This window comes from Protopterus annectens, chromosome 2.part0 (genome assembly GCF_019279795.1).
Source record: "Protopterus annectens isolate FY-2018-M chromosome 2.part0, PAN1.0, whole genome shotgun sequence".
Lineage (NCBI taxonomy): Eukaryota > Metazoa > Chordata > Ceratodontiformes > Protopteridae > Protopterus > Protopterus annectens.
This window is the reverse complement of record NC_056728.1, coordinates 897,160,296-897,176,380: the sequence shown is the minus strand read 5'-3', so window position 1 is coordinate 897,176,380 and position 16,085 is coordinate 897,160,296. Positions and strand designations below refer to the sequence as shown.

The 16,085-nt window shown below is 45.1% G+C and overlaps 1 protein-coding gene across 1 annotated transcript in view; it reads right to left on the bottom strand.

Annotated features, from left to right (window-relative positions):
• Window positions 1-16,085, bottom strand: part of RIC1 (RIC1 homolog, RAB6A GEF complex partner 1) — a 2,584,659-nt gene that overhangs the window by 2,019,378 nt on the left and 549,196 nt on the right. Inside the window, exon 11 of the mRNA XM_044061149.1 lies at window positions 4,399-4,551. Within this exon, the coding sequence (XP_043917084.1) occupies window positions 4,399-4,551 (153 nt within the window). The remainder of the gene's footprint in view (window positions 1-4,398; window positions 4,552-16,085) is intronic.

Below are 16,085 nucleotides of genomic sequence, written 5' to 3'. Positions count from 1 at the left end.
TATAGGTTCAGGAGAGGACAGTTTTTATTAAGCTGGTCTAACAAAATTCCTGATACTGAATCATGTGGAATTGACAGTTTAAGGCCCTAGCCGAAAGAGTAGCAGAAGTATAAACTTTTACCCCATCTCTAATGCTCTAGATTCTCTTTCAGAGGGAGGGTTTTGGCAGAGGCAGCTGCTACAGCTTTGGGGCCCTGTGAAATGGTTTCAGGATCTGCAATAGGAGCCTTATACAAGTGAAAGTGTGTGTCCGGGACCCTGTAATATCTGTCGGGCTTAGCAGGGGCGGGGGAAGAGAGTCAGGGCAGTACAGGCATCATTAAATGCATCATCCACAACTGTTAGTACTGGAGGAATGGCTAAAGGCCTATGCTGTGGTAAATGCAAAAAGGTCCTTAGCCTTTTCCTTGAATCTGAAAAATCCTGGCCCTGCCATTGAAATTGCTCTCTCATAGCATGTAAGGTTTCCCCAAAAGAAAATTCCTCAGGAGGAGAGGCAGAAGGAATTGAGTCTTCTGCATCAGAATCCTCATATGGAGAATAAGGGCCCTCTGGAGGATTTGAGTTTTCTGTATCATCCGAGGAATAGTCTGTAGAAACTGGATCCGGGGGCACTGCTCTAGGCCTCTTCTCTGGAGGGGGTTGAGAGGCCCTGTCTGGGTGAGGTTGGGATCCCCTGATCAAAGAAATGAGATCCTCAGCCAGGCTGAGCATTTGGGAACTAGAGGTAGGCCTGTGTGAGGGGGTTTTAGCAGGCAAGGCCTTAGAAGATTTAGCTGCTTTAGCCCTAGAAAAAGCCTTGATAGACATAGATGCAGGTGGCCTAGCAGCTCCACGCAGGAGTAGATATGTCTAAAGGAATAGTATCTGATAAATCCTGGGTGCCTGCTACAGCAGGAGAAATTTCAGTAGCAGATTCAGCCATGCTGTGTGAGGCCTCGGCTATCGGAGGCAAGCTTTCGGCGAAGGAAGAACCGAGGACTCGGTTTCAGCCGAAACCGAGACACTCGCGGTTGGCTTAACCGTGGTTTCGGCCGAAACCGCGGACCGCGAGTGTCGGTCCTTTTCCTTATGCTTTTTAGCTAATTGTGAAGTCGGAGTCTCCGACGGCATTTTGTAAGCAAAAGCGGGACCAAAAAACTCCTCTGCAAACTCCGACCGACGTCTAAGTGTCTGTCGGTTGAAGGAAGCACAGGCTAGACAAGCTGATACGTCGTGGTCTGGGCCTAAGCAAGGAAGGCAGTAAGAGTGGAAATCCTTATGAGGTATTTGTTTCCCACAAGTTAAACAATTATTTAATTTTTCTGACATCGGCTGAGGCAAGAAAGAGTCCCCAATGGGGTACTTAGCTTTTTAGAAGTCTTCGGTAGTAGAAATCTCTGGATCTGACCGACCGGCACTTGTGAACAGCTTCTGCTTCGGGCACCGCGCGGCAAGAAAGACTGAGGAAAATGGCGTCGGCTGATGCCTTTATACCCAATTCACAGCAGCTATGACGTCGGGTGAAGTGCGACATCAGCCGAGGCCAGACCCAGACTTTGGAATCCGGCCGACCGAAGGGCTGCCTGAGGCAGGACAACTCATATGTTAGGACTGCAGATGCATCCTTGAAGGACATCAAAAATATGTTTCAACTCCTGCAAGGATTTGTCCTTATCCTGGAGGGCTTTAAAAAGTTCATCAGCTGCACAGCCAAAAAGATTTTTTATTACCTGGAGGAGCATCCAATAATTTGGCCTTAATGTCATCAGGCAAAGCCTGAAGATGAAAACAAGACCGATGCCGCAATACAGAATAAAATGCATCAGCTCTAGAAGAAGCATCAGTTGCATCACAACTGCACTTAATGGACTGGTGAGCCATTTGACAGGTAGAATGCAACAAGGGAAGGAATTTTCCATTCAGAGCCAAGAAGGTCAGTAACTACAAAAGTAAATTAAGGCACCAAAGTTACACACTGGAAATCAGTCACTGTACTTTATTGCAGAAGACAAACGGTAAGTGCTTTCACAACTTAATGTTGCTTCATCTGAAGCAACATTAAGTTGTGAAAGCGCTTACCGTTTGTCTTCTGCAATAAAGTACAGTGACTGATTTCCAGTGTGTAACTTTGGTGCCTTCATTTACTTTTGCTGCTGTTGTGTGTTGTGGGCACCACAGTGTACCTGCAGCCGTTTGGTTTTTGCATCTTAAGGTCAGTAACTACTTGAGAAATCGGAGAAATAAGGACTAAAATATACATGGTCATTATGTTCTGATAACTAATAGCCCTAAAAGACAGGGTGGCAGCAGTGTAAACCTTTTTGCCCAGCTGTTCCATAGACCTACTAGCTTATCTGAAGGAAGAAACTTAGTAGAACACAACAGCCTGGTTTGTCCGTCTCCTCTGACAAGCCCTTCAAGCATTTGTCCTCAACATAGAAGGCATCAGCTTAAAAGGGTTTGCCAGAGGAGACAGACATCACAGTAGGGTCAGGAGAAGGACATTTATACAGAAATTTACAATCAGGTTTCTTGGGAGGTAATGGATGAGAATCAGGAGCAGAAGAAAGCAGCTGAAAAAGTAACCAGGAGGGCAGCCAGCACTTGAGATAGAGCACAAGGTTTGAGAGACTCCATTGGGAGGAGTTCATAATACTGCTTCTGGAAACCTGAGAGCAATCCCACCTGAACTCCATCATACGTGAAATAGGTGTCCCCCAAAGGAGAGTTCTTCTAAAGGAGAATGTGGAATAATAGAATCATCTTCCTCAAACCTATACTCCAGAGGGGAAGGGATCTGAGAGGAGTAAGTAAAGGACTCTTTACCAGAATCCAGATCCTCAATGGAAGACTCCTGCTTCCTAGGTTTCTTAAGCGGAGTAGAAGACCAGGGAGAAGCAAGCACAGAGACCCCTTGAGGATGTTTTAAGGCCATTAAAGCATTAAACATCACTGAGTAAAATCCTGCCATTCACATTAGGGATCTCTAACTGCAAGGGAAATATGACTTTTTTGTTCTTTTCTGCAGGACATCTACATAAAAATCCGTAGGCAGGTTGGACCCTTGTTACCACTCTACAACAATAGTACGAACTTCATCCCACACTAAAATCTGCTGAATCCCTCTTGGTCCCTCAGGTATAATCAGCCAAGATTCCCCCTCAACGTCTGTAGCAGATGTCTGTAAAGCCTCCAAGGACATGCGAGAAGATGGATCCATGCCAGCCTATGACAGGGTCAAAGCAAAGGAATCCAAAGCAACAAATGGACAATCCTCCAGGCTTTCATCAGCCTTGAGAGAGACATCTGGGTGAGGCTGGACAGCAGCCATATCAGACCTGAGATTTTTGGCCTTTTTGTTGGCTGGCAGCTGACCTTTGGGATGGAAAGACTCCACCAGAACACCTTGTGCCAACAACTTTAGACACTGGTTTTCCAGATTAATAGACAGAGGAAAGACAACTATACTGAGTCTTGGGGACAAATATTTGGCAGATAGAACATTGCGTATTGTTGTGAGAACCAATAAAACAGAAGAGACCCTGCTTGTGATGACCTTTATGGGAAATCTGCCTCCCATGTTGCCATTTTCCCTTTCTGGATGACATGTAAACCAACAACACTAACATAAAAGCTAAGATAAGGAAGAACCCCAATGGGGCACTTATTTGAAAATGGATCGGTGACCCTGTTCGTTATGACCTTTATGCGGAATCTGCCTCCCATGTTGACGTTTTCCCTTTCTGGATGACATGTAAACCAACAACACTAACATAAAAGCTAAGATAATGAAGAACCCCAATGGGGCACTTATTTGAAAATTGATCGGTAACTAGCACAGAAGATGGATATTCAATGATGGCATTCAGACTGGCGACAAAGTAGTTCTGAAGTGTGTGCATCCATATGTCACCTTTATTTCCTATGCCTTGCTCAGGGAGCATACAAGTGATGTAAGACTCCTACAAACTAAATGCTTTGGACAAACATTGGGCTATACTTGGCAGGAGATCACTTATGTAAGGAATACATTGATATGGAAGGACATCTACTGGTGCTCATACAACAGCACAACAATTTTCTTGAAGTCCAAGCAAGACTCAAATTGTTCTCAGATTAGAAATTTAAATATAGAGGGTCACACTATTATTACACACTACATCAAACTTATCTCAACCTACTACCAAAAAAGCCTCTAATTGCACTTTTGATTTGAACCCAAGTCTAAACAACCTCCACATGAAACTGAACATCTGACAGTTTAAATATAGCCATAACCTACGCCCAGCTACTTGAAGCTTGCTTTCCACTGATAAAGAAAAATAAGGATACAAACTTAAAAAATGGTGAGAAAAGTAAATCTCCCAAAACATCTATCAAGCAATCTACAGAGGATCAACGTGATAAACTCCTTACCATGCAAGGATTAACTGTGAGTGCACTCTTGATAAACTGAAACTGAAGGATGTCATGCTGCTGCATCATCTCGTCCATTTCTTGTTCAATATCATTCGTCATTAAGCCACGGTCAGCAATAACCCACAGGTGATAACCTTCTGCACCCCAGCTCTGTAATTTAAACAGAAAAGATAAACAGTCACTCATGGAAAAAAATCGTATCCTAAAAAACAAATATGCAGTTATCAAGAAAGCATTTGCCTCACTTCATGTCAATGATGTTTGGAAGGACTCTGACAGGAGGGAAGAGGAATAGGAAGAAAACAGCAACTAAGTAAAACTATTTTGGTTCTTAACAGTGTTTCTATAAAACTTTTCACAGTACAAATAGTATGTTTTATGGTAAATCATTTTTTAGTTGCTCTTGTATGAGATAAAATTACTAAAGCAAATATGTGCCTTTTTTCTTATTCTCTTTCTACTCTTTTGGTATTAAAAAAGTAGGCATCACAGTGCAAAAAGAAGAAAAGCTAGGCAAAAAGCATATTTGAGTTAACTGGTTGTAGTTTTTGGTTGCTGAGGTGGGGGATGGAGTGTAAAAGTACATAGCTCATAAAATACAGTGGATATAAAAAGTGTACACATCCCTGTTAAAATATCAGGTTTTGTAATATAAAAAAATGAGACCACAATATATCATTTCAAAACTTTTCCCACCTTTAATGTGACCTATAACCTGTACAATTCAATTGAAAAACAAACAAACCTGTTTGGGGAAAAATATAAAAAACAAAAAATGTACAATAAGCTGGTTGCATAAGTGTGCACACCTTTAAACTAATACTTTGTTGAAAGGCAGCCAACGCCATTACATCAGTTTTTCTTGCCCCCAACCTATAGGAGCCCTGCCCAAAAGTCCTGAAGATGAAGGAAATAAAAAGGGGTAAGGAGGGACGGAAACGGGTTTGCAACAGTGAATACATTTGAACATCTATATTTATGATAAGCGTACACAACTGTACTGTGTGTTCTTCATGTTTCACTGTTGCAGTCATCACTTGTGGGAAGATTCCCAAAGCTAAAAAGTAGGGTGGATGGAAGGAAGGGAAGAAGTCGGAGAATAGGCTTGCACTGCTCTACGTGGAAGCTACTATGCCCTGCAGGATTGCAAAAGCAAAGCCTGTCCGGGATTTGGAGTAAAGAGACAGTTGGTAGTGTTGTCTGAAGGTGTGAACAGATGTCCAAGTGGCAGCTTCTAGAACATCCTTTTGAGGGACGCCTCTGAGGAAGGTAGTGGAAGTTGATGCTGCCCTAGTGGAATGGCTTTGGACAGGTTTGGAAGGTATTTTCTCATGGGAGGAATATCAGAAATGGATACAGTGTGAAATCCTTTTAGAAATGGTTTGCTTGGATATAGGTTTCCCCTCTACCCCTAGGCGAAGCTGACCAACAGCTGGTCAGTCTTTCTGAAAGACTTGGCCCTATCCAGATAGTATCTAAGCAGTCTGCGCACATCTAATGTATGTAGAATCCTTTCCTCCCTAATTTGTGGGTTTGGGAAGAAGGTGGGGAGATGGATAGCCTGATTAAGGATCACATCAGATACCACCTTAGGCATAAAGGAGGGATTGGTTCTAAGAGACACCCTGTCTGCATGGAAGATAATGAAGGATTCAATAGCCATGAGAGCCTGCAGTTCAGAAACCCTCCTGGCCGAGGTTATGGTCAGCAGAAAGGCAGTCTTCCAAGAGAGGTGCTTCATTTCTGCTGAAGCAGCTGGTTCAAAAGGAGGTAAAGTCAATTTTCCAGTACACAGTTAAGGTCCCATGCTGGAGTGGGTGGCCTTCTAGGTGGTCTGATGTGTGACATCCCTCTAAGGAATTGTTTAACAGGGAGTGGGAGAAAGTATGTACACTTACCATAAATGTAGATGTTAGAGTGTATTCACTGTTGCAGTCATCACTAGTGGGTTATCCCTGCTGTGGTAGCCCTCGGCTGGCCCGAATACCACAATCAATGTTTTTCTGCGTCAGCTGCTGTCACTTGTTGACTAACATCCGGTTGTCAGTGCTATAAACCAAAGCAGCTGATGCCATTACATCAGTTCTTCTTGCCCTAACCAGTCAGGAGCCCTAGGAAATATGGTAAGGGTGACTCAATGGCAAAAAGCCACCATAAGAAGCTTATGTCGCCCTAAGAAAAGAGGACATAAGGGGGAAGGAGGGAGGGAAACCAGGACTGCAACAGTGAATACACTCTAATATCTACATTTATTGTAAGTGTACACAACTGTACTATATTCTTCATGTTTCACTGTTGCAGTCATCACCTGTGGGAGGATTCCCAAAGCTGAGGGTAAGGGTGGTAGGATTCGTAATAGACCTAGGCTTGGGTCACCATGCCCTGCAGAATTGCACTGGCAAACCCTGCCCTAGCTTTAGAGTAAAGAGAAAGATGGTAATGCCTCGTAACGGTGTGAACAGAAGCCCAGGTGGCAGTTTTCAAGATGTCCCTGGTGGGGACTCCTCTCAGGAATACTGTGGAAGTGGAAGCTGCTCTAGTGGAATGGGTGCGAATAGACTTGGAGGTTTCCCATGAAATCTGTAGCAGAAATGGATGCAGTGTGATATCCATTTGGAGATGGTTTGCTTGGAAATGGGTTTCCCCTCTGCCCCTGGGGCAAAGTTGACCAGCAGTTGGTCTGTTTTGCTGAAGGCTTTAGTACAGTCTAGGTACTATCTGAGCTGTCTGTGCATGTCTAGCAAGTACAGAATTCTTTCCTCCTTGTTTTCAGGGATAGGTACAAGGTGGGTAGATGTATGGCCTGGTTGAGAGTAGCATCAGATACCACCTTGGACATAAAGGAGGGGTTAGCCCTCAGGGAGTCCCTGTCTGCATGGAAAATGATGAAGGGCTCAATAGCCATCAATGCCTGAAGTTCCGAAAACCTTCTAGCTGAGGTGATAGCTAGCAGGAAAGCAGTCTTCCAAGAGAGGTATTTTAGTTCTGCTGAAGCAGCAGGTTCGAAGGGTGGTAATGTTAGTTTTTTCAACACAAAATTCAGATCTCAGGCTGGTGTGAGTGACCTTCTGGGAGGTCTGATATTCAAAGACCCTCTGAGGAACTGCTTAAAGGATGTGAGAACAGGGGCGGATCTGTACTGAAATGAGCTGAAATGGCTGATGCATGGATTTTAATAGAAGAGAAGGATAGGTCAGAATTTAGTAACTTCGCTAGATAGCCAGGATAAGAGGGATGGAAGGATGTGAGGAACTGCCCCCTCTGGACTGGTTCAAGGAGCAGAATCTTTTCCATTTCCCTGCATAAGATTTTCTGGTGTTGCGCCTCCTGGCCTCTGTGATAATGTCTAGGACCTGTTTGCTTAACAGGGGTCCCTTGTTTGCTTTTAGGGTATAAACCATGCTGTCATTTTCAGAGTCTGCAAGTCCGGGTGCAGCATCCCCCCCCCCCCCTGCCTGAGTCAAGAGGTCTGAGATGTGGGGAAGCTGCCAGAGGCGTTGAGATGTCAGGCTGCGCAGTATGGGGTACCAATGCTGCCTGGGCCAATATGGACAAATGAGGATGGCCTTTGGCCTCTCCTCCCTTATCTTGATCAGTACCAGAGGAGAGAAAGTGTACACAAAGAGGGAGTTCCAGGGAAAGGTCAAGGCATCCACCTTCCACACTAGGTGATGATACTCCCTGGTACAGATTTTTTTCAACTGGCGGTTGAGGTGCAAAGCAAAGAGATCCACCTCTGGAGTTCCCCACTCCTGAGTGACTTGCAAAAAGTTTTTCTGTGGAGCTGCCATTCGTGGGGTCCCAGCAAGTTTCTACTTAAGTGGTCTGCCAGGGAGTTGTTGATCCCTGGTAGGTATTGGGCTATTAGGTGCAATCCCATGGAGGAGGCTGTCTGCCAGAGGTTCATACCTAGCCTGCACAGAGGGTAAGATTGGGCCCTCCCTGTTTGTTGATGTGCCACATTACAGTGGTGTTTGTCTGTTTTGATATGGACCACCCGTGGCCTGAGATGGGATTTGAAGGATATCAGGGCCTTTTGTACTGCCATCATTTCCTTCTGGTTGATGTGTAAAGGAAGGTGCTGGGCATCCAAAAGGCCTTGGGTGCACCTTCCTGCCAGGTGAGTGCCCCAAGCCATGTCTGAGACATCGGTGGTAATGGTCTGGCCGTAGGGCAGAGGATGAATGGGAAACCCTTGTTTTTGGCACAGGCCCTTGCCCACCAAAGAAACTTGGCCCTTATACAGGGGATCAAGGGGATCTAGTGCTGAGACCAAAGGTTCTTTAGATACCACTGAAGTTTCCTCATGTGGAGCCTCACCAGAGGAATTAGAAGGATGCAAGATGCCATGTACCCTACAGCTTGCAAGAACTTCCTCGCTGTGAGGTGACGTCTGGAAGCCAGCTGAGTAAAGTAGAGCGGCAGGAAGCGCTACATTGCTGGTGATGATAAGGCCAATACCGTGGGTGCAGCAGATAAGCCTAAGGGTAGTGTAGAGAAATTAAAGTGTTGTAAGCCTGCCCTGAAGCGCAGGGATTTCCTGCAGGATTCCCTTATGGGGATGTGGAGGTAGGCATCCTTTAAGTCTAGGGTCACTAACCAGGCATTTTTTGTCAGTATAGGCAGCAGCTGCTGCAAAGTTAGCATTTTGAATTTGGGGACCACCAAGGAGGTGTTCAGAATGGATAGATCCATGATAGGGTGCCAAGTGCCCTCTTTTCCAGGAACAAGGAATAGTCTGGAATAAAAGCCTTTGCCTGTTTGGTCTGCAGAACAGGTTCTACTGCTCCCTGGGATATGAGAATTTGGACTTGTTTTAATGCCTCTGCCCTCTGACTTGGAGGCAAGTCTGGGTACCCTCTTGGAATTGGGGAGTTATTTGAAAGAGAATTTGTATCCCTGAAAAATTATCTTTAAGACCCATAGGTCTTTGGTTACAAAAAGCCAATTTTCTTTGCAGAGGGAGAGCTTTCCTTCTAGCTTTTGGTGAGTGAAAGGAGGGCAGAGGGGGGAGAGGGAGCCATTAAGAAGTTTTGCCATAGAAGGGTTGCTTAGAACTCCCTGCCTTAGTGGAGGAGGTCCACTGTTTGGTTCACTGCTGTCCCTGGGATAAAGGCCTAGATGGACTGTCCCTGCATGGCTTACCTTGCCCCTGTCTACCAGGTGCAAGAAAGGACCAGTGCTTAGATGGGAAATTCCTGCTGAACCGGGGAAGTTGGACCTGAAAGAAATTTTTTACTGTTTGTCATAGATTTTGCTTTGTCTTCTATCTTTTTAAGCACTTCTTCTGCTTTAATTCCAAACAAGCGGCCCTTATCCAAGGGTGCATCAATTAATTTAGACTTGACATGATCAGGGAGAGGTTGTTCCTTCAGCCATGCATGTCTCCTAATAGCAGATCCTGACACTGCTGCCCTGCTAGAGGCTTCTAGTATGTCATATCCACAGTGCAAAGAGTGTTTGGCCACTTGACAAGTAGAGTGCAGTAAATCTGCTAACTCTTTAGAAATGGCACAGTCAGGAAAGGAAGAAAGCTTTTGTTTTAATAGTTCCAAAGTATGTTGTTGATATTTTAACATATGGAACTGACAGTTGAGTGCTCTGATAGCTAAGGTTTCAGAGGTGTATACTTTTTTACCCAATCTGTCCACAGCTCTGGATTCCTTGTCAGAAGGGATAGGATTCTTTGCAGAACTAACTTTAGCTCCTTTTGGTCCCTGTGTAATGACCCCCGGGTCTGCAGCAGGATTTCTGTAAAGGTATTTGTGAGACTCTGTAATACCGGTCAGGTTTGGTGGGAGTGTGTCAGGGGCTATGCTGGATTCATGGAAAACATCATCCACCACTTCTAAAATAGGGGGGATGGCAAGGGGTCTGTCCTGGGGGAGGTCTAGAAACTCTTTAGTCTTTTTTTAAACTGAGGGAAGTCCTGAGATTCCCAGTGGAAATGTTCTACGAGGGTGTGAAAGGCTTCCACAAAGGAAAGGTCTTCTGGTGGGGAGGCAGAAGGAATGGATTCCTCTGCATCTGAGTCTTCATAAGCAGTAAGTGGCTGTTGTTTCAATAATCAGATTCCTCAAAATCCTGTTCTGACAGTATTTCAGGAGTAGGGTGTCTTCCTTTTAGAAGATGTGGGCAGACTACCCCGATAAGGGAGATAAGATCCTCTGCCATCTTAAGCATTTGTGCTTAGGGAAGTGGAGCAGGAATAAGATGGAGACTAGAGGTAATTTCCTAGGAGTGGCCTGGCTTCTAGGCCCAAGAGAATCCATTGGTCTAAGAGAAGTGGTTGGATGAGAGGACACTAGTTTCTGTCTAGAATCGGTAATGCGAGAGGCCTCCTTGGAAGCTGGTTTGCGGCTCCGGACCCAACCGAGGCAGAGACGACCAAATCGGAGGCAGCTCTTGTTCCAGTGACAGAGTATTGGCACCATAGGTTTCTTAGGTACCACTGCAGTTCTCATGTGTAGCCTGGCCAAGGGCACCAACAGGATACAGGATGCCATGTACCCTAGTACTTGCAGGAACTTATTTGCTGTGAGGTGTGTCCTGTGAGCTAACTGGGAAAAAGTAGATGGAGAGAAAGCTCTGCTTTTCAGGAGAGAGGAAGGTTCTTTGGGTGGATGTGTCCAGGAGAGCTCCCAGGAAAGTTAGGTTATCAGTCTTGTGGGCAGGAATTGGGATTTTTCCTTGTTGATGGTGAATCCCCAAAGTGGTTAGAAGGGTTTGGACAAAAAAATGAGATCCTGCAGGAGTTGTTCCCTGTTGTCCGCCTGGATGTGACAGTCGTCCAGATAGGGATAAATCTGTATGTTCTTCTGTCTGAAGAAGGCAATGACAGCAGCCAGGCATTTGGTGAAGACTCCGGGAGCAGCAGATAAGTCAAAGGTCAGAGAAGAGAATTGAAAGTGCTCTGAGCCTACTCTGAAGCATAGGAAACTCCTGCGAGTCTCCCTTATGGGGATATGGAGGTGGGCATCTTTCAGATCTAGGATCACTAGCCAAGCAGTTGGTGTCAGCATTGGCAAGAGTTTTTGAAATGTTAGCATTTTTAATTTTGGCATTAGGAGGGACACCTTTAATGTGGATAGGTCTAGAATAAGGCAACAGCGGCCCTCTTTTCTGGGTACTAGGAACAACCTTGAATAAAACCCTTTTCCTGCTTGTTCCTCTGGTACTGGCTCCACTTGCCCCTTGAGCACAGAGTTTTTGAGTCTGACAGAGGGCCTCTGTCCTCTGATTTGCTGGTATGTCTGGATAACCTGAAAAATGTACAGTTGTGTACACTCACCATAAATGTAGATGTTTGAGTGTGTTCTCTTCTGCAGTCCTAACCACTGGGTTATCCATGCTGTGGTAGCCCTCAATCGGTCCGAATACCAGAGTCAAGGTTTTGTGCATTGGCTGCTGTCACTTGCTGGGTGATGTCAGGTCATCAGAGCTATAAAGGAGAGCAGGCGATGCCATTACCTCAGCTTTTCTTGCTTTAACCAACCAAAGAAGTCCAATTTTAATAATTAGTAGTCCTGGGGTCAGAGACCCCCATAGAAATATGCATCTCTATAAGGAAAGCAGATATCAGGGGGAAGGAGGGAGAGAAAGCATGGCTGCAGCAGTGAACACACTCGAACATCTACATTTATGGTGAGTATACACAACTGTACTATGTTCTTCGTGTTTCACTGCTGCAGTTATAACCACTGGGAAGATTCCCAAAGCTGCGGAGAAGGGTGGAAGGTTAATAGAAACTTAAGATTGGGTGAGCACACCCTGCAGAAAGTACAGTTTTGTACCTACCGTAAATGTAGATGTCCGATAGGTATGCATCTGCAGTCCTAACATATGGGTTGTCCTGCCTCAGGCAGCCCTTCGGTCGTCCGGATTCCAAAGTCTGGGTCTGGCCTCGGCTGATGTCGCACTTCACCCGTCATAGCTGCTAGGGTATAAAGGCATCAGCCGACGCCATTTTCCTCAGTGTTTTTTGCCCCAGATGCCAGGTGACCCCTAGGAAGGCTAAATTTGGATAAATGCAGATAATTCCAAACAGTAGAGAGCAAAATATATATACATACAAACAAATACACCATAATAGATTCCCCCAGCTACCTAAAAGAGGGGTAAGTACCCTAGGAATACCACAGAGGGGAAGGAGGGTGGGTAATCCTGACTGCAGATGCATACCTATCGGACATCTACATTTATGGTAGGTACAAAACTGTACTATGTCCTTCAAAGATGCATCTGCAGTCCTAACATATGGGTAGAATACCATAGCCAAACTGGGGGAGGAGGCACCAAGATAATGATGGTGTAGTTAAGATCCCTTGCAAAACAGCAGTTGCAAAACCTGCTCGGGATCTGAAGTATAAAGGGAGATTATAATGCTTGGCAAATGTATGCACGGAGCTCCAAGTAGCAGCTTCTAAAATGTCTTTGGTAGCCACTCCTCGTAGGAAAGCTGTAGTGGTGGCTGTAGCTCTTGTGGAGTGAGGCCTGATATTTTCAGGAGTTGTCTTTCCATGAAATGAGTAGCAGAATCTAATGCAATTTCCTATCCATTTTGAGACTGCCTGTTTTGAAATTGCTTTTCCTTGCACTCCTGTTGCATATGCTACCAGAAGTTGGTCAGTTTTTCTGTTGACCTTAGTTCTGTCCAGACAGTAGCGCAATTGTCTGTGCACATCCAAGGTGTGTAGTAGTCTTTCCCCCCTGTTCTGTGGGTTGGGGAAGAATGTAGGTAAATGAATAGCTTGGTTCAATGATACCCTGGAGACCACCTTTGGCATATAAGTAGGATTAGTTCTCAGAGACACTCTATCCTGATGGAAGATAAGGAAAGGCTGGACTGCCATTAATGCCTGTAACTCAGATACCCTTCTTGCTGAAGTGATTGCTAGCAGGAATGCAGTTTTCCAAGATAAGTACTGTAAGTCTGCTGTTGCTGCTGGTTCAAAAGGGGGAAGTGTTAATTTTTCCAGCACAAAGTTGAGATCCCATGTAGGTAGAGGTGGTTTCCTTGGAGGCTTTACGTTTTTGATTCCTCTCAAGAACTGCCTGAGTAGAGGATGAGAGAAGACAGGAGGATCCATGTTGTACTCTGCTGAAATTGCTGATGCATGAATCTTAATGGAGGAGTAGGACAGGCCATTGTGGAACAGTTCTGCCAAGTATTCCAGGATGTGTGCTATGTTTGCCAATGAGACATTTTCTCCCTTTGCTGCACTCCAAATGAGGAATCTTTTCCATTTGGCTGAATATGTTTTCCTTGTGGAGGGTCTGCGAGCCTCCAGGATAATGTCCTTAACCCTCTGAGACAAATCTGGTTGATTTTGTTTTATGCAATATTCCAAGCAGTTAGCTGCAGTGTTTTCAAGTTTGGATGCAGGGTCTTGTAGTAGTTCTGTGTTAGAAGTAATGGGCATAGAGGTAGAGGCCATGAGTGTGCCCGAGACATGCTTCTCAGTAGCGGGTACCAATGTTGTCTTGGCCAGTCTGGAGCTATCAGGATTACCTTTGGCTGTTCCTCTCTGATCTTCAGTAGGACTTTGTACATCAAAGGAAGAGGTGGAAATGCATATGCTGTCAGGTTTTTCCAGCTGAAGGAAAGGGAGTCCACCCTCCAGGCAAGTGGGTGGTATATTCTTGAGCAGAATTTCTTCAATTGGTGGTTGTGTGGGGAGGTGAACAGGTCTATCTCTGGCATTCCCCATTTCTTTGTTATGGTTTTGAAGATATCTGGATGCAGCATCCATTCGTGAGCATCCGTGGTAGTTCTGCTTAAGGTGTCTGCTAGTGAATTTTCTTTTCCTGGTACAAATCTGGCCTGCAGTTGAATGTTGAGATTCAGGGCCAAATTCCACAGGTCCATTGCCATCCGGCATAGAGGGTATGAGTGTGTACCTCCCTGTTTGTTGATGTACCACATCACTGTGGTATTGTCCGTCCTTATCAGCAGGTGACCTTGTTGGAGGAATGGTCTGAATGCCTAGATTGCATGTTTCACTGCCAGCATCTCCTTTAGATTTATGCGTAGATTCAGCTGGTTTTGGGACCATAGGCCTTGTATACACCTTTCTTCCATGTGCACCCCCCAGCCTAGGTCTGAGGCGTCCGTGGTGATGGTCTGGCTTGGATGTGGTTTGTGGAAAGGCAATCCTCTGTTTATCTGACAGGCCTGAGCCCACCACAGGAATTCTTTTTTCAGGCATGGAATAATTGGAATCTGGGCTTCTAGACTGTGCTTGTGTTGAGACCATACATTCCTTAGGTACCATTCCAACTTCCTCATATGCAGCCTGGCATGTGGGATCAATATTATGCAGGATGCCATGTAACCCAGGGCTTGCAGGACTTTCCTTGCAGTAAGCTGAGTTTGTGTTGTTAATGCCATGAAATAGACTGGTAGTTGCTTTTGTTTTTCCTCTGTGAGAAAAGCCATCTGAGTTGTTGTATCCAGTTCTGCACCCAAAAATGTTATCCTTTGGGATGGTACTAGCCTTGACTTTTGAATGTTGACTGTGTATCCCAAGGCTTGCAACAGTTGTATGACATTGGCCAAATCCTTTGTTAATTTTGTCTTGTTGTCCGCTTGTATTAGGCAGTCGTCCAGATACGGGTAAATTTGAATTCCCTGAAGCCTGCAATGAGCAATTACTGATGCCAGGCATTTCGTGAATACTCTGGGTGCAGTAGATAAGCCAAAGGGCAATGCTGAGAATTGATAATGCTCTGATCCTGCAAGAAATCTGAGGTGTCTTCTGCAATCTGGTCATATAGGGACGTGCAGGTATGCCTCCTTGAGATCTAGAGTCACCAGCCAAGACTCCTTGCCCAACATGGGAAGAAGTTGCTGGAGGGTCAGCATTTTGAATTTTGGAACAATGAGGTATGTGTTCAGTGCGGACAAGTCGAGAATAGGTCTCCATTGATTTTCTTTTCTTGGTACAAGGAATAGTCTGGAGTAAAATCCTTGGCCTTGTTCCATAGATGGTACCTTTTCTATTGCTCTCATCCTTAGTAAGTTGATGATTTGTTTTAGAGCCTCTGTTTTTTGACTTGATGGAAGGTTTGGCATTCCTCTCTTTTTTGGTAGAGTGTGGAAGTGAAACCTGTAGCCCTTGTCTATTGTTTGTAAAGTCCATTTGTCTCCTGTAATGCAATGCCAGTTGTCTGAAAATAAGGCTAGCTTTCTGCCCAAGGGTGCTTCCAGTTGTTCCCTGGTAGGCGGAATCAGAGCCAAGTCATTGTGTCTGTCCTGTGGAAGTGGTTGTAGTTGTAGTTGTAGTTGTAGCTGTGGCTGTGGCAGCACTTCTCTGGTTGGCAGGTTGCCACTGTCGACCCCTGTAGGCACCCCTAGATTGACCTCTGCCTCTTGGGCATCTATTTCTGCCTCTCTGTGCTCTGGAGGTGTCTGGAAAGGACCAATTCTTCGAAGGCCAATTTCTGCTAAACCTCAGTGGTTGGACCTGCAAAAAATCCTTGACTGTTTGGACAGATTTTGCTTTTTCTTCCACTTTCTTTAGAACCTCCTGTGCAGGGGAGCCAAACAAACTTTGTTTCTCCATAGGAGCATCTAGGAGTTTTGACTTAGCATGGTCTGGTAATGATTGCTCTTTTAACCAGGCATGCCTTCGAATCACTGCTCCAGTCATAGCTGATCTAAAAGAAGCCTCCAGTGCATCATA